General features: G+C 37.1%; 1 protein-coding gene across 10 annotated transcripts in view; it reads left to right on the plus strand.

Annotated features, from left to right (window-relative positions):
- The first annotated feature begins 2168 nt into the window (after positions 1-2168).
- The window catches only part of PPFIA1 (PPFI scaffold protein A1), a 64522-nt gene continuing 41028 nt past the window's right edge, over positions 2169-25662 (plus strand). For 3 of the 10 annotated variants that reach the window (XM_087719303.1, XM_087719312.1, XM_087719321.1), the window contains exons 1-5: positions 2169-3312; positions 4484-4747; positions 22509-22610; positions 24511-24675; positions 25473-25547. In XM_087719303.1, coding sequence (XP_087575429.1) covers positions 4484-4747; positions 22509-22610; positions 24511-24675; positions 25473-25547 — 606 coding nt within the window. In that variant the 5' untranslated portion in view covers positions 2169-3312. The remainder of the gene's footprint in view (positions 3313-4483; positions 4748-22508; positions 22611-24510; positions 24676-25472; positions 25548-25662) is intronic. The other 7 variants (XM_087719328.1, XM_087719332.1, XM_087719367.1 and 4 more) reach the window with 3 other exon arrangements.

Here is a 25662-nt window from a genome sequence, read left to right on the forward strand (position 1 = left end):
TCACATTCTTGCACCCTAACTAGTGCCTAGCATATATTCCCTTAGTACAATCTATAATCGCTACTTAGCAAGCAGCAGTAGCAACAAGCATCCTGTTTGTGAACTCAGTAAAAGTTTATTTTCCCAAAGGGCAAAAGTTAAGGGGGAAAATGCTTTGTTTATGAGTAATAAAACTATTACCCCAAAGCTAACTACATTTATTCAAAAAAGGTCCACTTTGCTTCTCACATTCCACTTTTCTACAGATACATATGAATTGTCAGTCCTTTTTGGAATTCTTCTTTGACACTTGATTGGCTACATTATCTGTGCATTCACCAATGTGAACAAATTTACCCAAAGGTAACTTTCTAAGGCTCCCGCTTTAACTGTAGCTATTTGTAAGTAACTGATGCAGCCAAACCTTGTTCACTCTGTAACACATTAACCGGTTGAGTAGTTTCTCCTCCTTGCCCTTCTCCAAATGGCTAAACTCAAGTTCTCAGAAAGTGTGGTTCCCCTCATAGAGATGTCCAAGTTTCTTTTCCCCACCCACTTCCTTTGCACTCCCCACGGATAGAGCTTTCAAAGTATTTCTAGCAGGATCACTAAATTCTGTAACAGCTTTGTTCCCTATGCCATCTGTCTGGTAAACTCGCAATATTTTTTTCTTGCCATGTAAATGTATACATCCGAGCTAGACTGTGTTCTCTGTGTCATATTATATGGATACATATATGTGTCATATATGTAATCTACATATATATAAAATCCAACTACCACTCACTCATCAAGAAAACTCCAGAATGGTAAAGCCTACAAATTTGAAACTTGGCACATGTTCCTCTTGGCTTCTAGGTGCTTGCTAAGAAAGGATTTTTCAAAATGACCATCAGATCATTAGTATTTCTTATACCATAATTAGCATGTTCTGATGCTAAGTTCTACTCCCCCTCCCCACTGGAAAAGAACTCTGTTCCAAATGCCAGTTGCCTCAGATTCCGTTAAATCAGTTCAAACTGGCAAACGTTCCACTGCTTCGCTCTGGAGCGGTCTGGGGCTCCTAACAGTACTAAACGTCGGTACCTCACCAAAATATCTATGCCTTCCAACTATGGAATGGCTTCTGGACTCAAGGCAGCAGGAGCAATGTTCCCTTATGTGTTTCAATCATTGAGCCAATGAATTGTGAACCGAATTTCTCCTGCTTAGCCCAATCACATAGTTTTGTCACGAAGCATGGCTATCCAACAAGTGTTATATATATGCTGGTCTTGTTGTATTCGGGTGTTTTCCCATGCAAGATTGTTACATGGGAAAAGATCCAAATACAACAAGACCAGCATACCTACACCCATGAAAATCTACATTATATATATATATATATATATATATGTATGTATGTATGTATGTATGTATGTATGTATGTATGTATGTATGTATCTATCTATCTATCTATCTATCTATCTATCTATCTATCTATCTGATAGTGAATCTTTTGCAATATATATATATTGCAGATGGTGAATCTTTTGAGAGCTATACGCAATTAAATTTTAATGTATTAGTGTACATTCAAAGTGACAAAGTTTTTCTAAATCTAAGCTATTCCCCTTAGAATTGGCAACGGTGCTTTTTTTAAAGAGGCAACTCGGATTTTTCCCCTTTGAAGCCGTTTCGCTTCTCATCCAAGAAACTTCTTCAGCTCTGATTGGATGGTGGGGAAATAATTGGCAAGAGGCCAAGAGTCAAACCTCCAAGGGCAGCTCACGATAAGGATTCCTTTGGGACCGTTGAAGAGGGAGGGGGGAAGGAAGGAAGGGGAAACGTGGCCTTTCAATTAGTACTGCACACGTGTTGTTTATTTAGGAGAGGGACCTCCGTGTTTGACGGACCTACTTCCCAGCTATGCCCACAGGGGGCTATTGTTTTCTCTTGTCCCTCAGAGCGAGCGAGAGACCGCGGCCAGCTTCGTCTTGCAGCTCTTAGAAGGAGACACGAGCTTGCCGCCAGTGCCCTAAAACCAACCGCCGTCCCCCCAAAGCTAGTCTGGCTTCGCTGAGGGAGGAGGGAGAGTAACCTCCCCTTCGCCTTCCAGGGCGAGACGAAGGCCCCGCCGCGCTGCATTGTGGTCCACGCCGTTGTATCTTGAAGCCGCAGAGGCTGTCGGGAAGCACGGGAGGCGGCGGCCAAACTCCGAGCGGCGGCCGAGGGCCCGGCTGGAAACAAGGCAGTCCCATCGCCTCCTGGAGCTTCTCAAGCCTTCGTTGCAGTGCTCTCCCGGGCCCAGTTCGCCGCCTCCGCTGCCGCCGCCCACCGTTGGGGACTCGGAAGAGCCTTTGGGAGTATCTCCGAATTTAGCTACCTCGGATGGGGATGTGGAGGCAGGAGGCGGAGCTACCTGGGCAGAGAAGGCCGAAGTTGAGAGCGAGAAGCGGAGCGCAAAACTCCTCTCTGGCGCGGCGGGTCCCCTGAGGCCTCCGAAAAGCAGCCTTCGGTACCCAGGAAAGTCTTCCCGGTGAGGGGTGTGTGTGTGGGGGGACGGGGACGAAACTCCGAAGAGGTTCCCTCGGGCTCTTCACCCCGGTCCCCGCAACTTTTTTCTCCGCTTTCTGTGCTCGTTTAACTCTTCCTGCCCCGTGAAAGGTGGCGGTGCGGAGAGCTCCTGCCTCCCCGTGGAAGAACGGAAGGATCATGGTTGGCACCCGCATCCCAAGGACGGTCTTTAGATCTTGGTTCTGCTTTTGAAGCTTTTTCGCAGCAACGTCCCATCCCCACCCCCCAAAAAGAGGAATTATAAATGCACGGGAGAAGACACGGAAACTTAAGAGGCGGAAGAGTGGAGGGTCTTCTAGTGCCTCCGTGAGACCTGTAACAGCTTCTTTTTTTTTTTGGGTTGAAGTAAATGCCTTTGTGACCTAAAGTAAGATTTCTACATCATGCACAATTTGCCGGCCCAAAGACGTTGAGAAAACATTCGGTCTTTTATTCCCCGCACATAACACCTCGCCTTTGCGGGGCGCGGAAAGACTTGTGGACCAGTCTTCGAATAAGGGAGCTTAGTATAACATACCTTGTTTTAACCTTTTGCTTACTGCGGAAAACTAGATGAATTGATCCTCCTGTTGGCTTATCTTTTGTTAGGAAGATTACTTACTGCCTTGTGTGACTACCCAAGGTGGGGATTATTTAATGAATGAACATTGTAGTGAGGGTGGATGGCTGTTCTACCATTTCATATGCTTTTGGAAATCGTTATGCAAACTTGCTGAAAAAAGCTGATATCGTTGGGAAAAATTGATCTCTTTTGACAAATCTCTTTTATCAAACAAGGTAAGTGGATCAATTAAAGCTTGCTTAGTAAACACTTTATGAGATGTGAGGGATAACTAGAATGAAATAACATGTTAGGTCAGTGCTGGTTACATTGTTTGGTTTTAAATGATTAAACTCATTCTCATTTTATTATATAGCTTTTAAAATATGAGAACTCAAATTGGAATGGAGAAAATTGTTTACATTTAGCTCAATAATTACAAACTGTAAAGGGTAAAAAACTTTGAAACAAATTTGGTGGCCTTTAATAAATAGGAGCTGTTTCCCTTTTTTAATAATTCACTTCAGGAAATTCATTAAGGCTTTTTCTAATGATGTACCAAAGAGTTTAAATTTCCATATATCTTAATTCAAGCTTTGAAAATTATAGAATCACAGAAAAGCTTATAACTTATTAATAGCATCCAACATTCGCTTGGGATGCAAGGATTCAGGTTCAAAACTCTTAGTTCAGGGTTTAATGATTTATTTGTGATAACACTTATTTTTTCTTTTGAACTTTTTAAATACAGTATTTCTTAAAAAGTTTCTTCTTATTAATTTATAGCATTCAGTTGCAAAAGGGAACCTATACTGTTTCCGTATTGATATATTTCTTTAAAAGAAATTGTGTGACAATCTCCCCCCCCACCAAAAAGCTCAGAGAAATGGAAGTAGGTAGTAAAAGCTTAAAAATTAATTAAAGCAATTATAAGACTATGATGGTTGATTAATAGTCACATGGACAAACAAGTTTGCTTTATTCCTGTTATGTCTTTTGCTGAATGCATTTTTTTCACATCTATCTGCAATAATGCTACTGATGCATTTTCTGTACTAGCAATTATTAATGCAGATTAGAATGTCTGTACTTACCCATAAACATGCTGGAATCAGATAAAGCTCTATCCTCTTATACTTTTCTTTAGCACTTACTAAGGTAAGTTAGAATTTTAAACAATTATTCATGTCAAGTGAATTTTAGCATGATAAATTATAGGGAAGTTTTATCAAGTTATATGTTGCGCACAGATGTCTGATACTATAAATTTGTACTAAAATTGTGACAGATTCAGATAAATATAATTGGATGCTTGTAGCTAGATAACATTGTAGCATCTTAGTTATGCTAATTAATTTGAATTGGTATTTTTATGGTTTCATAATTAATCTTAACATTAATTTCAAGATGATGTGTGAAGTGATGCCAACCATCAGTGAGGCAGAGATTCCCTCAGGGGGAAGTGGAAACCGTGGTTCAGGTTCTCCCCTTCAGTCGGATGCTGATTCCCATTTTGAGCAATTAATGGTATCCATGTTGGAAGAGCGTGACCGCCTCTTGGACACATTGCGAGAAACTCAAGAGACACTTGCATTGACCCAGGGTAAACTACATGAAGTTGGTCATGAGAGGGATTCTCTACAACGACAGCTTAATACTGCACTTCCTCAGGTATTTATTTAAATGAAACCTTTTAAAAAAAATTTAAAAAATATTAAAATCAATATTTTAGTTTAAATTTTTTCCCCAAACAATTATTGGCAGGAAATAATAAACCACCAAGGAGATTGTGTTCTTCAACAATTAACTTAGAAAAATAAGTGTTCTAGAGAGATTAGTTCTTCTTTTAATGGGATTTCTAGGAATGATGAAGCAAAATATTTAATACGAGTGACAGAGTTTGAAAGGTTGTTTTATTGTCATTCATTACCCATACAATTTAAAAATTCTAGATTTTTTTATTCTGAAGTTGTTGGCAACTAAATCATAAGAGTTATTAAACTGAGACATTTGTTGGGTAATACTGTAGTGAAGAGAAAAAATTACTTGCCATGCAGGAAGATGTAATAAAAATATATAATGATCATGTTTATAACGGTGGGTTTTGTTACAGAGAACCAAACATTAAACCAATGTTTGACAAGAATTGTAGCTTTTTAAAAAGTATAGTAGAATGACAATTCTGGCTAGAAGAAAAATAAAAAGTATTTACATGATTAGCAGGTGTAGCATCCTGCTTTCTGACTGTAGTAGTGCTTTGTCATCATAATATATCCCTTTATAAGGAAAGACATGATATTTCAACTTTAACTTACAATTGTGGATCTAAAAACTAAAAATATGCAGCATATTGTGACTTAGCCACTATAGTCTTGGCTTTTCTCTCTGAAATTTCATGTAAACAGCTTCAATATATTATTTTACTAGTCTGGCTGATTAAAAACTCTGAATAGTAGTGCATACGGTATTTTCTAAGGAAAATGTATACCTCTTAATTAATTAAGGCATCAACCGGTTTTATTTGTATATCCGGTGTAGCATCTTTTTCCATATCATTCTTCTAGCCTCTTATTTTTAAATTCATTTTCAAATCAGCAGTGTCTTGACTGGTAAAACTTGTTCTTCAGCCGTAACATCTTAGTCTATCTATAATGACAGACACTTTTAAAATTAAATCTGGGTCCATTCTTCACAAATATATTTACATGTACCCACTTAAAATATTTTGCTCCATTCTATTGCATTAGTGAAATTTAAGTGTTTTTCTTCTTTAATTGTAATCTTTAGTTTCTTCTAGTTCTTCCTGGTAATCAACTTTCAAAATCCTTTCCTCTCTTCTTTTTAAAGAATTCAAAACAACATCATTTTCTCACTGGAAGAATTTTTATAATTATTTTCAAAATCTTATTTTGAATCCTATCTGGATCTTAATCCTTTTGTAACTTTCCAGAATCAACATACTAATCATCCATTTGCTGTTTATTCAAAAGGGCGAAAAATGAGATCCCTGCATTTAAAACATTTGCTAAAAATTGAAGGAAATTCACCCAGTGCCCTAAAACTTGTTACTGCAAAGATTCCTAATACTTGAAAGCAGTTAAAGCAATTTCCAAAAGTGATTAAGAAATGGGGCTTGGCAAACCTTAGATCCATAAAGGCTGCATTATGGCTGTGAGCTGCTTGAAATCCTCTGCTCCCAGACCCTCAACTCACAAGTTCACCACAAAAACCTCAGTTTCTGCAGTCTGTTCATGAGAAACAGCTGTCTAGGGAACAAGTGGTTGATTTCATGATCTCTGCTTTTTCTGGATAGATTTTTGCTGTCTAGCCACTGATACATGTTGCAATTCTGTCCCAGCTCCTTCAGGGATTTATAGTTCATTACGAATCCTCACCAGAAGTCACCGCAAGATTTTTTTAAAAATAATAATAATTGCAAATTAGTGTCTGGGTTTTGGTTTTTGACTCTGGGTATTGTCCGCTAAAGAAACCCTAAGATCCAAACATAACCTTTGTGAACGTTCCTTGGTGGTTTTGAAGTAAATTTGCAGACAAAAATATTTCTTCTGAGATTAGTATTAGATGAAGTTCAGACCTTAGATAAATAGATTTAGAGTATCTTGTACTTAAGGGTTCCACCCCTCCCCTTCCAAAGAGCATGTTTGTATTTCTTTGTTTTAATGCCAACTACTAGGAAAATGAAGGAATTTGTTTACCCTTCATTCATTCTGGATTTTGTTTTGTAAGAAAATACATACTTCATAATGAAATTACCACTGAGAAAAACATGTAAAATATCTTAAAGGGTGGATTTAGGGGAGGTGTAGTTAAAAATTAATAAAATACTGCTCAGTCACATTCATAAAAATGAAGAATACTTTTAGAGAAACACTTAATAATAGCTTATTTTGAATGCAAACCTAGTTAAGCATATTGGTTTGATAATGTAGTTAATTTGTATTTGAAACACATCCAATTAAAAACTGTCTTGTGAAAATTGAAATTAAGAGATGAATATAGACTTGAGTCATTTTATTTTGGAGTTAGACTTAGAAGACTTAGAAGAAAGAATGCATTTAATCTTGCTATGTCAAGCGAATATTGAAGGCAAGCTAGATACATAGCTACACCAAAGCAAAGGGCAGAATGGACCTAGTAAATGTGGTCAGAAACTGTTTAAGAGACAATATTTGATAATCTAGATTAAATTTGCAGCATTTATTTAAAAGGTAGATACAGTTTTTGAATGTCTAAAAGCATAATGGATATATTGGTAACCAAATCCAAATTAAATTTTAACTTTAAGAGAATAAGAAATATAAACTGCAAGGTTGATGGTTTGATGCTTTTTAAAGGTATAAGTAACTTGTTGTGCTTAGGCACACATTTGAAAGGAGGCAATAGATTCTTTCAGAATGGCTGCCATGATGCATATGACCAAGCCACCTGTTTTTCAGAAGAAAATTACATATTGTTACATATTGCTTTTGCCTATAATTTCTTATGTTATAAGTCTGCTTCAAGTGAGATACCATGGTACATTTGTTCTAATTACTGAGTTCATGGTTTAATCCATATCCAAATAAATTGAATTATGTGAGATTTGGCCATAAAAAAGATTTGTAAGGTTTTCATGATAGCTTAAAATGTTAAGTCATAATATGGCTTGCTAAATTTTAATTTAGGCTGTGGCATGTAGCCACCAAACTAGTTTTTTCAAACCTACCACAAACCTAGTTGAAGAGATCAGAACTTAATGAACCAAATTCAGTTAACCTACATTGTATATTGGAGTTAAAAAAGATACAATGAGTATCTTTACTAGGAAAGATGGTCTTGGAAATGGCATGAAGGGTACTGTTGCAATCTTAAACAGAGCAGAAACTTAATCTAGTAACTTATTGAATATTCATGATATCTATTTGGCTTGCTTTATTAGATGTCTATTCCTTTGTGACTGTCATTTAATAGAAAATGCAAAACAAAACAAACTTTAGAAATCAAATTGCAATTTAATTTCTGCCACTGACATTAAATTTTACAACAGTTGCAAAAATACCAATAGACATGTTTTTAAGAATGATTGGAGGAGCTAATTTACTCAATAGTGCTATTGAGTCTTGTGGTCTAAATGGATAGGAGTGTGTGTTTGTGAGCATAGAACTGGAGATAGCTTGGTCACAGTATTTTCTGTCCTGATAATTTCTTCTTTTGATTACTGTTTATGGGGCTTCCCTTGAAAATAACTTGTAATCTTTCACTAACTCAGAATGCTATAATGATAATTGTAATTTAAACAGCCAAGAAGAAGCATACTATCAATTATTACAACAATTCTGAACAAACTGTTCTATCTGCTCACTTGCCTCTGGGCACTATTTAGTGTCTAGCTTTATATCCTGTAATGATTTAGGATGATAAGTATTTGACAGAGTGCTTCTGCAAGAGCCATTTTTCCTATATCACAGAATTTCTTCTTCTTGGGATCTTTCTGTGGAAAGAACTGTATATTGATTCATGTTGTAGAAGCTTTGTGTTTAGACCAGTGGTTTTCAAGCTTCTTAATGCCGTGACCCTTTAATACAGTTCTTCATATTGTGGTGACCCACAACTATAAAATTATTTTATGTTTTCCGTATGTTTTTTCCAATGGCCTTAGACGACCCTTGTGAAAGGGTCATTTGACCCCAAAGGGGTCCCGACCCTCAGGTTGAGAACCACTGGTTTAGACCTAATACAATGTGCTACACATGCAATTGACCTTGAAGCTTTTGAGAAGCTTCAACTAACATACCCAAAAAACACTCTTAAGTTTCCAACAAGGTTTAGGCAAACCTGATCTATATTCCATTTTTCTCCATAATTTGCACAGATTGTCCTTTCATTTTTGAATTCTTAAATCAAGCAAGAAAGAATAAGTGGTGATTTAGAGCAGCAGTTCTCAACCTTTGCAGCTTGGCAGCCTGACGGGAGGGAGGGGAGGGGAAGTGGGCATGAGCCTCGGGCTGGTGTATGCATGTACATTTGCAACTTGAGTTGTGCGAGCGGGGGGGGGAGTACACATGCATGTGAGTGCAACTCAACTTGCAAGTTGAGTTGCATGTGCACTGGCCCGCCACTCGCTCAAGTCGAGCTGCACGTGCTTGCACACTGGCTTGCTGCTCACACAGCCTGGATCCAAATAGGCCACGCCCCATGGCCCATTAGTGGGCTATGGTCCATGGGTTGGGAACCCCTATTTAGAATCCAATGAATCCAGGACTATTGTAGCGCGGGCCAGGAGAACCTTTATATACCTATAGTCTATAGGTAATATATCTATCACCTGATCCTGTGCTACTATAATTTACTGTACATAGGACTGCTTTAAAGATTATTCGAGAGCACCAGCTAATCCAAGTTGTTGTTACTTTTGCAGGAACCAGGTTTATTAGGTATGGCTACATAATATTGGTTATTAGGGGAGATCGAGTAGACTCAGCCTTTAAGATCTTTGGAATATGTCTAATTTGTGATGCAGTTGAAGGGTGATGTTTTGTAGGCAGTTACTTAGCTGTGGCATTTTTAGCTTGAGTGCCCTTGCTATGGAATGCTTTTAGCATCTTCATCATTGAAAAGTTGTCCCTGTGGTTTCGTTGGTTTGGTGTCTTACTCTTTATAAGATTAGTGGTGTATAAAACCAGTTAATTTAATTGTGCCCTGATTGTTCAACACCCTTTTCAAAGAGTAGAGATTTCTGATGCTTTTTGGCACATGTCAAAATCCGTAAGCTGTCCTAAGTTTTTTATAGCGATTTATCTCAATCTGATTGCTGAGAGTTGTCTCATTTTTATAGTTTCTACTGTTTGTCTTTATTTTCTTGTTTGCAAAAAAAGAAAAAAATGTACATGAAGAGTCATCTTTTAGAAAATTCAATTTATCTTCAATTCAGATCATTATATAATGTATTTAAAATTTTTATATATATTTTTTCATTTACCAAATTATAAAAAGAGAAATGAAAAATTAAGCAGATAATTTAGTAGTTTGAAAACTAAAGACTGCTCCAATCAAGATTGTGGTAGAATGCTTATTCAAATATGAAAAGAGATAATTGCTCAGAAACTTGTATAATTGATAGGTAGAGAATTGATATATAAGTAGAATATTCAGATATTTAACTAATCAATTTTAATTCATTGGTGGAAATGAAACTTATGAAGATACTTCGATGCCGTCCTGAAATTCTTACCGTGTTTCCCCGAAAATAAGAGAGAGTCTTATTTATTTTTTTGACCCACAAAATATGGCCTTGGGCTTATTATAGGGGAGGGCTTATTATTTTCTTGGGCAAGCGAGAAGCAAGGCACATGTTTTATCTTTCCAGCTCCGTCGTGCTCCTCGCCACTGTGTCCAGAGAAGCCGCTAGTTAAAAAAAAAACCTTCTCGTGAGTTCTATCAAACTTCTTGAAGTCGCGAGAAGGGTTTCTTTTTTTTTTTTACCAGGGGCTTTCCTGGACACAATGGCGAGGAACATGACGGACCTGGAAAGGTAAGAGGCGCGCCTTGCGGCCCAACACCAGCCACCTTGCCCCAATGGTAAAGGCAGCCTGCCTGATTCCCTTCCCCGCCACCCCTTAAGTGAGGGGTGGCAGATGGGTGGGGAGAAGCGAGACGTGCCTCTTACCTGTTCAGCCCCGCCATCATTATTGGGGCTTGGTGGGAGGTGTTCTTTTTGCGTGAGAGGGAATGGGGTGCGAAGTGTGTTGCTGGCCTGCCACCTCCCACCCCTCCCCCAATGTAACAGCTGCCTGGCTTCTTCTCTTCCTCGACGTTCCTTTAGCGAGGGGTGGTGTGGGGAGAAGCGAGATGCGTGCGTCCTAGCATGGAATGGGACTGTTCTCGTCCTGCCCTTCGCCCACCTATTTTGCCCCCAGAGTTTCTCCCCCAGTCATCCACCTCTTATCACTTTGCCTCCGCTGTGAGGCACCTGGCTGTTCATCCTTCTCTTCCGTCCCCAGCCCTTCCTCATCACCCTGGCCTTTTGGGCTCAAGAGACAGTCTTGGGCAAGCGAGAGAGGCACGGGGGGGGGGGGAAGTGTTTTGTGTTGAGTTTCCAGTTGCCTCAGGTCCGAGCTAGAAAATCTAATAAATCCTTTGCAATCGGCCACCCCAAAATGTTGGGGAATAGCTAATAAATCCTTTGCAATCCCCCCACCCCAAAATGCTGGGCAAGATTTCTTTCTCCTGAGAGGGCCTATTTCCTATCTTTTATCTTTGCACAGGCTTAAATGTGTATTAAGAGTTCACCATTGTTCTGTGATAAGATTCCCCAACACGTGTCAACCATAGGTATACTTCACATTTTGAAAACACATTCAGGTTCCCTCAAATTGGTATCCTAATTATTCTAAATTACGATAGTCATGTAATCTAACTACATTGTAAAACTCAGGCATATATCCTAACTTAGATTTACATCCTTCCTGACAGTGTTTATGTTGTTTTGTTACCTTTTCCCTTCTGTGTTTGCTTAATTTCCCATTTGGTCCCCTTATTAACAGCACAAAAGGTGTGAGGATTGCCCTGGTATTTGAGATAGAGCATGGTTATGTGCTGATTCCTGGAGGAGATAGGGGTGCCATATAAAGGATTTAGACCTTATCCTAGGAAGAGTGCAAGTGATTGTTAGCATATATTTTTACAGACGCTTAACAATTAAATTATTGCTTTTTATTTATTATTATTCCCTTCAAATGCTATATCTATTGATGGAATAATTTTCTTAGTTTAGCTTTGTTTGGAAGGGAAAAGGGTTATTTCTGTTGAAAAGAAATGAATTTGGGAAATTTGACTAGTTCCTGTGCCTAATAATTGCTTTAACAAGATGGTAATTATTCAGTATTTTGTTACTCTTTCTGATTAGCTCCCTGGGACTATCAGTTCTTGAAATGAGTCAGACAAGTCTATTGTTTTAGGATTATTAGCTATTCCCCAGCATTTTGGGTTGGGGGGAATGCAAAGGATTTATTAGATTTTCTAGCTCGGACCTGAGGCAACTGGAAACTCAACACAAAACACTTTCTCCCTCTGTGCCTCTCTTTTTCTCCCTTCCCTTCCTCCAATTGTCTGGCGGCTAACTGTCTCTTGAGCCCAAAAGGCCGAGGTGAAGAGTATCTCTCCCAAAGGCCCATGAGGAAGGGCTGGGGACGGAAGAGAAGGACGCGAACAGCCAGGTGCCTCACAGCGGGGGCGAAGTGATAAGAGGTGGATGACTGGGGGAGAAACTCTGGGGGCGAAATAGGCGGGTGACGGGCAGGAGAACAGTCCCATTCCATGCTAGGATGCTTCTCCCCCCACCCCTCGCTAAAGGGACGTCGAGGAATGGAAGAAGCCAGGCAGCTGTTACATTGGGGGTGGGGTGGGAGGTGGCAGGCCAGCAACGCACCTCACACCCCATTCCCTCTCACGCAAAAACAACACCTCCCACCAAGCCCCAAAGATAACGGCAGGCCTGGCTGCTTCCTTTCCCCGATGTCCCTTTAGTAAGGGGTAGTAGTGGGGGGAGAAGCGAGACACGTGTCCTAGTTCTACAGGAGACTGACAGCTCTGCTGTGTTCCTTGCCCTTTCATCCTTGTAAAAAAAAAGTCGCGAGTTGAACTCATGAGGGTTTTTTTTACAAGGGGCTTCACTGGATGAATGGGCGAGGAACGCAGCGGGGCTGAACAGGTAAGAGGTGCGCCTTCTTTTCCCCCCCACCTGCCACCCCTCACTAAAGGGGTGGCGGGGAAGTGAACCAGGCAGGCTGACTTTACCATTGGGGCGAGGTGGGCAGTGTTGGGCCGCGAGGCGCGTCTCTTACCTTTCCAGGTTGTTGTGTTCCTCGCTCTTTTGTCCAGTGAATCCCCTTGTAAAAAAACCCTCATGAGTTCAACTTGCGAGGTTTTTTTTTTACAAGGTGCTTTAATGGACGGAAGGGTGAGGAATGCAGCGGACCGGTCAGTCTGGTAGCACTAGGACACACGCCTCGCTTCTCCCCCCCACACACCTGCCACTCCTCGCCAAAGGGGCGGCGGGGAAGGGAACCAGGCAGGCTGCCTTTAACACTGGGGTGGGGTGGGCAGTGTTTTTTTGCGCGAGAGGGAACAGGCAGGAGGGGGTGATTGTATTGCTGGCCTGCCGCTCTTTTTGCGGCGGGCTCTTTGCACGAGAGGGAGCGGGGCGTGAAGCACTTTGCTTGGCCTGCAGTTCTTTTTGCCCTGCAAACTGTACTGATAGGTGGTACAGTGGTAATGGTGGGGACCAGTTGCGCATGGGTTAAATAGTTGGAGGCGGGCTTATTTTCAGGGGAGGGCTTATTATGGCGCATGCTCTGAAAAGCCCGTTTGGGCTTATTAGCAGGGTGTGTCTTATTTTCGGGGGAAACAGTAAATTAGAGGTTTATGTGTTTTTTAGAATTATGAATTGAATATTTAAAATTCAGTAAAATAGGCAGGAAATTTGTTAATTTCTAACACTTAAAACTCCAACTTGTTAACATTTTGAATTCAGTAGAAATCTTTAAAAAACTGCTGTGTCATAGTCTGACCTTTATATCGATTGATTGATTTTTAAAAAATAAGTGTAGAAATATGCAGTCTTAAATAGATTTTGTGTGGTGTGATTCTTGGACTACATGCAGTTTATTAAATCTCAGCACATGGTAAAAATAATTTCTGCTTCAAATGTAGGAAAATTTAATATTTGCACAATGAAATCTGCAATATAGTTTCATAGAAATAAAATCCTATTTTGCCTAATGGAATGTTGTAGTTGAAGAATCAGACATTTTTTCATTGTAATTATGATACATAGTTTGATGTATTCTGATGTGCTTTGGGTACATAATAGTTTAACTATGATATAGTGTCATTCATATGTTTTACATCACACAGGTTGTCTTTGCTTAGCAACTGCCTCATTCAGCATCCGTTGAGTTATGACAGGGCTGAAAAAATAACTTAATGACCAATGCCCTCAATTATAACCTTCATAGCATTCCTCAGTCACACGATTGCCATTACAGTCAGTATGCATATTCTTTACCTGACCTTTTTTTTCCTGCTTTGCAGAACAGAGAGAAGATTGGGAAGGGATTTCAAGAGAATAAGTGGGTACACAATGTGGAATAGACCAAGCTCTTTGTGTAGTGTGCTTGTGACAGCCAACACCACAACATTTCTTTCGATGTGTATTCCCCATTGTGTGCTGACTTACTCTTGTAATTCCTTCCTCTCCAATGTAAATAAAAACATTAATTCCTTCCTTGCTAATTATAACAAGGGAGAATGCATTCCAAACTGTGGGGGAATCATTAGGAGGAAGTAAAACTGGAAGGTGTGAAATTAATTCATTTTGTTACTTTCATACCTGCTATCCCAGTCTCTCAGCTTTCCAAAGTGGGGAAAGTGTGGTAATGTGTTTTCCCACCTAGTGGCCACTTCAGTTATTGGTACAGCTGCTGGTTCCAAGTGTGGTTGCTAAATGAGGACTACCTATAACTTATACACTTCATTTGTGTGCTAGTAGGCTGATAGAAATTGAAATTCAAAACATTTGAAGATACTGTGCTGCTTAGTCTTATATAAAATTTGAATCCTTTTACATATGCAGCAGGATTTATTTGGTTCTCCTCACTCCTTCATCTTGATTGTGCAATACTTCTGGCATCACCTGCTGATCTTGTCTGGCTATAGAAATTAAGTTGGCCTGAATTTATTTGGTCCTTGACTAGAGGACCAGCAAAGGATAACAGGATTGTATGTTACACTAAGACATCTGAAAATATCCCTGAATGAAGCAAAGGTAAGCTACTTCTATACTGTTGCCAAGAATTTTGTCTTATTGTAATCACCACAAATCAGGCTTTTTTTTACCATTATATATTTGCTCTGGAGGTTCCTCTGATATGTAGAGCACAGTTCAGGAGATGGCTAGGGAAAAAGATGCAATTGTTTTACTGGTTGATCTATCTCTTAAACTTTTAATATTAAACATTTTAGAAATAGTAAACTAACATTTGGATTGTAGTATTTGAAATTGTGGCCTTTACATTGCATCATGTAGATGATATTTTGGGGGGGATTACACAGTGAGAAGCGTATGCAAATACTGAGTAAGTTATTAAAAGTTATAATTGGAATTGCATGGTGAATTATAGCTATTTAGTTTGTGAAGAGTGGAATGCATTCTGCAAGGAAGAACATTAAAATAGTAAAATTGTATTCTCAAAATTCCTTCATGTTAAACATAAAACAGGCAGTAGTTTGGCCAATTAGTTGTTCTGCTTTACAATATATTATGTTGTATAATATTGAAAGGAGAGTATAGTAGAAACAGGCAAAATTAAAAATATAGTATAAACATTTTTAGCAACTGATTTGTTTCCAGGGTGTTGGATTTAATATTCTGAATTTTGCTGCGAATTTTAGTTGCTAAAGAGAAAAAAAGAAAATTAAATCATTTTAAATATTAATGTTCATTTTGTATTGGCATACAACATTTAAATGTTTAATTTTCTTTATTTCTGCTTACCCATGTTCTGATGTGCATGACCCCCCTGCGCTCCCCCCCTTATGGCACGTGAGCCAAAAAAGATTCGCCATCGCTGATGTAGGCAATAGAAAACATAAAAGAATAAAAGTCTTCAAGAGTTATTTTTTGAATAAAAAATAATGGAATGCTATTTCAAATATATTTCTAATTTGGCTTTTTAGCAGTAGCAGAATCAAGAAACACATTTAACAACAAAAATCAAAAGGTTATAGAGTAATGCAACTAAGCTCTTTTCTGCTTACTTGGGTCATCATATTGGAATGCAAGGAGACAGAACTGTTAGACTTGACTTAAGAGGCTTTAAGAATTTACTGAAGTGTAGAGGATATAAAATATGGTGTGAAGAGCTCTTTATTTTAATCAGGATATGAAAGAATAGTAAAACGTAAACAGTGATACATACCATCAGTTAAGCATCACAAAAATAATTTCTTATCTTTTTATCCATGCAAAATTAGTTCCAAAGTGACAATATAATAATGTTCATTAGTATGCAGACCATTTGTCAAAATAAGAATTTAGTTCTTACTCTAAGATTCTGATAGTTGTCATTGTTCAGCAATATTTTCATTAATTTACAATATCTTTTATCTTTTAATGTGAGCTGTTAGCAAAATGAGAATTTTAATTTTATAAGAATACAATATCTAAAAGTGTTCTAAAAAGCAATTAATGTTTTTAAGAGTTATTGAAAAAAATTCTTTTTCTCATGTTATAAACTTGTTAAACTAGAATTACTGGATTATTCAATTATTTTAAAACGTTTTTTTCTATTGTGTTTCTCCAAAAATACAACCTGTCCTGAAACTAAAGCCTTGTCACATTTTTCGCGTGGGTAAAAATATAAGCCCACCCACGAAAATAAGCCCCCTGGACAATCCCCCCCCCCTCTGGCCAGGCAGAGCATTGCTAGTGGTATCCTGAAGGCACCAAGCCGCGAGAACAAGGTGGGGGTAAAGGCACTCGCATTGCTTGGTGCTTTTGGGGTACCGTTAGGTTGGACAGCAGTGCTGTGCCCAGCTGAAGAGGGGGGGGTTGCCGGGCAGCTACTCTCTTGCAAGCGGACTCTCGAAGAGCCGGGCACAGCCTCAGGGTCGAATGGCTGTGTTATGCTGTCGCAGCAGCAACACTCACAGGCTCACGATGCCCTTGGCTAACTCTGCAGAGCCAGGGCATCTCCGCTGCTGGCGCCGCCCGCCACTTGGTTTTTTTTTTCCGGCTTTCAAAGCATGGACAGATGCCGCTTTGGGAGCACACTCTATGTTTGTGGGCTGTAGAGCGTACAACCATAGAGCATACTCCCAGAGCGGCATCCATCCTCCGTTGTGGCTTTCAAAGCATGGAGGATGGATGCCACTCTGGGAGTACGCTCTATGGTTGTACGCTACCATAGTGCGTACTTCCAGAGCGGCATCTGTCCTCCGTGCTTTGAAAGGTGAAAAAAAAACCTCAAGCGGCGGGTAGTGCCATCAGCGGAGATGCCCTGGCTCTGCAGAGTTAGCCAAGGGCATCGTGAGTCTGGGAGTTGTGCGAGCAGGGAGCGAAAAAGCTGCTTGTGCAACCCCCTCTCCAGCCATGCAGAGCCCCATTCACTCACCTAGGGGCATTCTGAAGGCACTGAGCCGCGGGAGGCGGAGGGTGGCGAGCAGCCGCTTGTGTTGCTTGGTGCCTTCCAGGTACCGCTAGATCGGTCAGTGGTGCTGTGCCTGGCTGGAAAGGGGGGTTGCCAGGCGGCTGCTCGCGAGCATGGCCACTTCATGGCTGCTTTGTTGCTGCTGCGACAGCACAACACAGCCATTCGACCCTGAGGCTGTGCCCGGTTCTTCGGGAGCCTGGTCACAAGGGAGCAGCTGCCCAGCAATCAAAAAACAATAAGCCCTCCTCTTTAATAAGCCCAACGCCATATTTCGTGGGTCAAAAAAATATAAGACCCTGTCGTATTTTCAGGGAAACACGGTACTTTGCATTACGCATTTTTAAAAAAGGTGATTTAGAGAAATGCTTTTCCTCTTCCTCCTCAAATACTGCAGATAAATGCCTTTTAAAAAGGTAACAGAATATTACACTACTATTGCCAACTTTAAATGCACAAGAACTTTCATATAAAATACTGCTAAATTTTCTTTTTAGATAAATTAGCCTAGGAGGGATGCATTAGAAAAAATAGTAATTGCAGTTGCTGAAAAAGAAGCTATTGCCATATACTGCTTTTAGACATTATTGCATATGGAGACAAAATCCATAAAGGCATTCATTATAAAGTTACACAGCACCATAACAAGTTTGATACTCTAATTCTTGGTTTAAAAAGGGAAATCAAGCTTTCCCTTAATTTAAAGTGGCAGTTACCCATGACTGTCAAAAGATACATGTATCCTTCTCTTGATCAGCTGGTTATCCCCCCCCCTTTTAGTCAAATAGTCAAGTATTTTATAGATATAAATATGATGACAGCAAAATCACCATACATAAGTATAATATTTACAAGATTATAAAAATATTAACTGCTATCCAGGCAATCTGTTTGTTCAGAATTTTTAATCATTACATAAAACACTTAAAATAATAATGAACTTATTATATTTGTATTCTAAACTGTATTAAAACAAACTCTCTTGGGTTTCCCACACATGGTATAAGTAGATTAGTGTATTTCATTCCTAAATAAGGATTAGAGCTTGAATTTCTGGAGGGAGCAGCAGACAGAAAGGAGCTAAACCATTTGTAATCACCTGTTTCTGTATTCCCAGAAAGAGGTGAACATGGAATTGTAATCTATTTTATTTTCCTAGCAATAAAATGTTTTTAAATTTTGACTGGGAACTTCTCACATGTGACAGAATTCATGAACTTAATAAAATTCTCAGGTGTTTGAAGGACTGAAAGGGAAATAGTAAAAAACTGATCTTTCACACGTCCCTAAAATGTTTTCTCTATATTTTTTTCTCAATTGCTCATTGTGGATAATACCTAGGCATGAAAAATTACATGTCATAAGGAAGAAAAATTTACATTGAACCTTACATGGAGGGATAAGAGTGAGCCTTTTGATCCTCACTATCACCTGCTTTACTCAGGTCATGAAACAAACCAAGCAGTGCCGTGTGGATGTTTGTGTGCATGGGCACATATTCATTCTATCATAACGAAACTAATGAAGTCTTATTTATCCATGTTGAAGAAACCGTAAATGTAATAGGCAATTTCTGGCCATTCAGGGAGAGGTGTTGTAGAACAATGATACTACATTAGTTTCACTTGGGTCCAATGTACTAAGAGAAAAGTAAGATTGTTCAGCAAAAATATCTCTATCCTATGCTGCTGTCAGAAACTATGATGTGTCAGAAACTTCAATATTAGATTTTCTGGAATTGGGAGATGGGATTGACTATTTTGAAAATATCTAAAATGGAAATAATTGTTACTGTATAAATCATAGTTGGATTTCCCTTGACAGCTTATTAATTGATTTATTTTGCTCAATTCACCTGACTCCAGATGATCCATAAAGTAAAGAACATAAAAGCAACTGGTAAAAAAAGAATACAGTAAAGTCAATCCAAGAAGAATTACATTAATGAATACTTTCAGTGCCAGTGTCTTTAAAAATACTGTAGTGAAATATTTTGGGCATAATACTATGATAGTGAAGGAATGCAGACTGAAAAGTGACACAAAAATTTGTAAGCATAGAATATAAAGTGTGTGGCTGGAAAATGTGGGAAAGATTGTTTGAACATATAATATTTTCTGGAATTATCCAAACTATATTTAATATTCTGATCAATAGCATTATTTGCTACCCCTTTCTAAATCCCTGAATATGTATATATAGACACTTACAAGCTGTATTCCTATATTCTGAGAATAGTTTGAGATGTGTTTATTTTTGTCTCTAAGGGTAAAGTCAGTTTAATTGAAGAAAAATATGTAAAGCATCTGCAAGTTGTAGACATGCATCTGGTGTAAATCTAAGTAGTACTCTCAGACAGATTACTGTCTCCAATATGGCGTCACAAGACAGTGGGAAGTTTATTTAAACTCATTCATGTAGAAGTAGTATAGTTTTCCAGTAATTTATACCAAGTTTTTGTATTGGGATAATATTTGGATCAGGTACTTCATTTGAGCTTCACAGTGAACCGATGTCTTGCTGACTTTTGCTGGCTAGCAAGACAGCTTTTGTAAGGGGAATTGTGACTGGATACTGGATCCAAGCTGGTGTAATTCTCTGTAACAAAGGAGAATTCCTTGAGATCATGTGACTCCAGATAGCTGCTCCTTGTGAGTAGACTGCAGAAACTGCCTTCACAATCAGCTTATATTTAGAGTGGCTGGAGACAGGTTTACATCAAGCTCATGTTTGCAAAGCAACCTTTACATTAATTTCAACCATGTCTTATATTTTAATCAAATCTTTGATTCTCTTTTAATTTTTTGTATATTGGAGAGATTTAAGGTCCTTCAAACTGGCAAAATTTTACTATGTTCATCGGGTGAGTTTCTACCTCCTTAAAAGATGATGGAGTAAATTTGAGTTAAATATAAATTTTAATTTTAAATTTAAAAATATATGATTGCTTGGACTAGGCAGCAAAATGGTGCTACAAAATGATATGTGGATTTTGGAAAGTTGATAGCAGATTAAGGAGGCTGGGATTTGGAATTATAGTTTTGAATTATTTGGAAGATATTTTTCTAATGGGAAAAAGGAGATTACTCTGATTTGATTTTGTTTTTTATAATGAGATCTTAAACTAGACACTAGAGCCAAAAACTCAGGAAAGGTTTCTAAGATTGACTTGTTTGACCAGAATTAAAAAGATCTGATTGTCCTAATTAGATTTCGGCTGACAAATATTTATTGATGCAGACTTGGTTTTCTTTACCTAAGAAATGAGGTGAAGGGAGAAGTTTTCTTTAGAAATAATGATATACTGCTAAAATAGTTTTTATCTGCTGGTGATAGAGGAAGTTACTTTTTTGCTCTCGCTTTTCTTGTTTCCTTTCTTTTTCCCACTCCCTTTTCTTCCTTTTTCTTGCAGTTTTCTTTACATTTTGTAGTTTGTATTTATTTTTATTCTGTTCATATATAATGCTTAATAAAAGTTATTTTAATAAAGGGAAAATATTTTATCTTGAAAGACTCCTACTTTTTGGAGGAACTTACTGAAATATCAGTAGTTCTAAATTCATTTGTTAAAAGCATTAATGACATGTTTTATGTAGATTTCATAAATGTTAGATACTAGGTTCACTTTTTGCTAAAATTAGCTCTGTAATTACATTTTAATATACTTGCCTAAGTTCATTCTATACATTCTAAGCAAATATTTAGAAGAATATTATCTTACATCATAAATATATTTTATTAGGAAATACTTGTATTTACAGATCTCTTTATTTGTATAAGCATAGCTATTATATTTCGCAGAAAAAATCTGCAGTTACAGTACTTCAAAGTTAAACATCTCAGTTTAAACTGAAAATATGTAAATAGACTTGCATGTATGTTACAGTACTCTGATGACAACCATGGAACTAAAATTACATAATAATAAATGTGAAGTTTATAGACACCTTTGCTTAAGAATGAAAATAGATTGTTATTTTTGTCATCATGAGGATTATGGCTGTTTGGATAAATTGAATATGCATTTTGGGTAGAAGAAAAATTGTATGTTATGCAATACTGTTGCATCTTACTGGATATTGTGACAGTCAAATGAATTACCGGTATGTTTTAGTTAATGTTATTTCTTGTTTAGGTGGTGGCAGTTTAAACTTCTATTTATGCAAAACTAGAATTCATTGAGCCAGATAGATTACTTTCAAAAGTAATTAATAAATTAATTTTACTCAAATATTGTAGAAAACTAGATAAGAGGCTTGTTTCTCTGAAGCTGTTTTTATTCTAAATGTTTTACCCATTTTAAGCCATAAAGCTGGACTTAGTCATAAACCACTCTGTAGTTCTACACAGCGAAAGTAGTAACTAATGATTTAGTTAATATCAAAAAGGTAGCAGGCTAAAAGCATGCAATATTTTGGGGAGAATCTCCTATAAGAGATATCAAGTTTAGTTTTGCTAACTATTTCACAAATGGATTGTTCTGCCTGAGTTCATTTATCATCAAATGTATTTTATCTTGGCTTCAACCATTCATTGGATGAGTGTGATCCAATGAACGGTTGTATCTGATTTTTTTATGGGAAAATTTTCTCATTGACATACAGTTCCTGTTTCCTCTTCAATTTGTGTGAGAAGATGTGTAATTTCTATTTACTAACTTTGTAATTTCTGGCACAATTTGTTCAGAAATCATACCCTGTTTTAAAACAGAAAACGAGCTGAGTCTTGTACAGTAGATAGAACAAGTAATTAAGTTCGAAGATGTAATAAAATTCAAAGTTGTAATATTTGTGTATGCCAGAATGATCCAACATCATATAATAGAATTCAGTTTACATATTTAGAATAATAATATTAGCATTACTATTCTTTATTCTTTAAAAATATAAACCTGTCCTTGAGTTGAGATGGTCTCCAGGTAATAACATAAACAGAACTATGTTGTTTTCTTGACATTTATCAGAAGTGTCTACCTTACTTACTTTCAACTAGGGGATTCCCTGGTGATTTTCATTCAAATATTAGAAATAGAAAGCTTGGATGAAATAGAATGGCTAGGGTTGAATACTGCTCTATAAAGAATAATCATGATTGCTAGAAGTGATATTAAGATATCCTGCATAGTATTTTATTTTAGTATAACTTCAGTCAGTTATCTATAATATATTGCTGTATATAATGCACATTGCAGTAAATGTTTATAATTATTTGCTTATATTTTTCAGGAGTTTGCAGCACTTACTAAAGAGCTTAACATATGCAGAGAGCAACTCCTTGAAAGGGAAGAGGAAATTGCAGAACTGAAAGCAGAAAGAAACAATACAAGAGTCAGTTGATCTTCTGGTATCATTTGTTCGTATTTTGTGCTAGGAATTTATATTGAAATGGAACCTTACATGTAGTTTTTTTTCATAAGTGAATAAAATTATTAGTTTTATTTCTGCTTTAATTTCGGTAACTTCCACCTAGTAAGAAAAACATTTCATGTATCAAGACTGTGTATTTTATCTTGCATAATATTTCTGTAGGATAATTTGTTCCCTTGTTATTAAATATACTTTTCATACATCAAAACTATCTAACTGCAGATTATTAACATAGTCTCTCGGCGATCCTTTAACTGAGGTTTTTTTAAGAGACTCAAAGTTGATCCTTGCAGTCATTATCCTAACCTATTAATCCAGACTTTTGTTACACAATACATATATGAGAAAGGTAAACTCAACTGGCTGTCATTAATTTATACTTCATTGGGTGGATCACTATTTAATGAATGCAAAATCATTCAAAGCAGAGATTAGCAATCCATGTTTTACATGCACTGCCTGATACTCTTGTGAAACCTGAAATCTGTCAAGCACAAAATTTGGTGATAAATCTTTTCAGAACAATTTTTTATCTAAAGGAATTAGAGTTAGAGATATATTTTTGAAAGAAAAGTGTTCAAGATGGTGTATATATAGTCAGATTTTATAACCAATATTTAAATGTCACTGTTTCCTTCTTTTGAAATGGCCCATTTTTAAAAAGAATGTAGGTGAACAAGCTACTTCAGTTTAAAACAATGAGAATGTAGATGTGTACATGATTATAAGTTTCCCTAACAGAGTTTCAATGCGTTTTTGTAAGTTAGTTTTGTAGTAATTTAACCTTTAAATTCCTCCTCCTCAAATATCACTCACTTTAAAGTGATGCAACAAAGTTCTTTTGTTACAAGTAAAGTTTCTGATATGGAGAAATGTCTGCTGTATTTATATGCTCTGTAGAATATTAAAAAATTATGTAGATGTTATTGATACTTTATAAGTATATAAAACCAAATAATGTTTATATTATTATACTTACATTGTTATTGCGTATTTTAATGTGATTTTCCTTCCTAGTTTAAGGTAATTTACAGGTAGCCCCTGGCTTACATCCATGAAGGGCACCCGCAACTTCGGTCATAAGTTGTGATGGTCATAAAGTGGGTCGCCATATGACCAAACCCAATTTTATAACTTTTTTTGTGATCTTTAAGCAACTGCCACAGTCATTAAGCAGACGCCGCAATCATTAAGTTGCTATGGGGTGGGTTTTGTCAGAAATTGGCAATAACATTGCAAATGACCATAAAAACAGGGCAGTTGCTGAGAACCCAAAATGTAATCACATATTGTGTGGACATCAGAACTTCAAAACCATTTCATAAATGCCTTTGGGGTCTGTCAGAACTTTGAACAGTTGCTAAGGGACCAGTCATAAGTCATGGATTACCTGGATAACTTCAGCAACTAAAGTAGAAGCATTCAACATTATCATGTTTTCCATTACATTGATCAAGAAGATAAACATAAACATATTATTATTATTTTCTTTGCATTGCTGAGGTTCAGTGTTAGATGAGCATTTTTATGTACTTTTTTTGCCTTTAAACATCAATAAGAATTAAGGACTGGATAGGATGATACTTGCTTTTTAAAAAATAGAAGAAAATTTGAAAGCTTAGATAGTTTTGAATAATGAATAGAACATTGTGTATATTATGAAAGTGCATTTTTTCTGTAAGTTATGTTCAGCTTCAAAAATGATTAATATATAATAACTGAATGTAACTTGCATAGCTTTACAGAGAAGCAGAAACAAAGTGATAGTTGTGTCTCATTGATAGTGAAATACGTTTGAATATTATTTTCTTCAGTTCAATATATACTGCTTTTTTCTCATGTAATTGCATTCGATTTTCAGTTACTACTAGAACATTTGGAATGCCTTGTCTCCCGGCATGAAAGGTCTTTAAGAATGACCGTAGTAAAAAGACAAGCTCAATCTCCAGCTGGTGTTTCTAGTGAAGTTGAAGTTCTCAAAGCACTAAAGTCTCTATTTGAACATCACAAAGCCCTTGATGAAAAGGTAGAAGATTACCGATGTTTTTTTCTTCATGAAAATATTTATTTATTTTATGGGATTCATTAAGGCTGCCTTGCTCCAAGAAAACTCTAGGCGGTGTACAGTAACTCCCAATATATATGTTAAAAACATACTGTAACTATTATTTTATTAGTGTAAAAATTAATTCTTTCATTTTTTTCATTTAAGAGCAGTCTGGTATTTTATTTTATTTTTAAATGGAGATATAGACTAAACATCTATTGCTTATGTAATTTGTTTTGTTTGTATACAGACCAAAATTCAAAATGGGTGTTGTAAGTTGGTCTAAATCATAAAATGAAGCAAAAATAAATGTTGCCCTTCCATTTCTATTCAGGCAAAAATGATTATTAATGTTGCCTCAGTTCTGGTACATGACATAAATCACAACTAATATAGCAGCATTGGCTTTAATTGAAATTTCTGCTCTCCATGGATGGATTACGGCTTTCATAATACCTCATAATCATTTTCATAATTATTGGCCAGATGACTAGTCTAAAAGGGTACCATATAATCTACCTCATTGTGCCTTTCTGCTGCAGAAACATATTGCCATCAAAAGTAATAGAAAATGCATAATGGCTTATTATTAGGTTTGCTTAATCACTTGATGGCTCCAGTCACAAAAAATGTATTGATAATTTGCGTTGCTTTTCAAATTTATCCCTACTCACCAACATTACTGTTATCAGTTTATTCTTGATAGTTACTGAATAGTTCGGCATCTAATGCTAGCAGAATTGTTTGGTGTTTATATCTTAACTTTAATCTCCTAGGTAAGGGAAAGATTACGAGTAGCACTTGAACGATGCAGCTTGTTGGAGGAAGAACTAGGTACTACACACAAAGAGGTAAGTTATTTCCAGTAAACTACAAATGGATAAAAAAAACTTGTCAGGTTTGCATAAGACCTATCAAGGGAAGCGAAAGGTTACTTGTAACCAGGGGCTGTTTGGCAATTTCTTT

This window comes from Thamnophis sirtalis, unplaced genomic scaffold, assembly GCF_051295495.1.
Source record: "Thamnophis sirtalis isolate CommonGarterSnake01/CBP01778 unplaced genomic scaffold, rThaSir2_p1.2 scaffold_1, whole genome shotgun sequence".
NCBI lineage: Eukaryota > Metazoa > Chordata > Lepidosauria > Squamata > Natricidae > Thamnophis > Thamnophis sirtalis.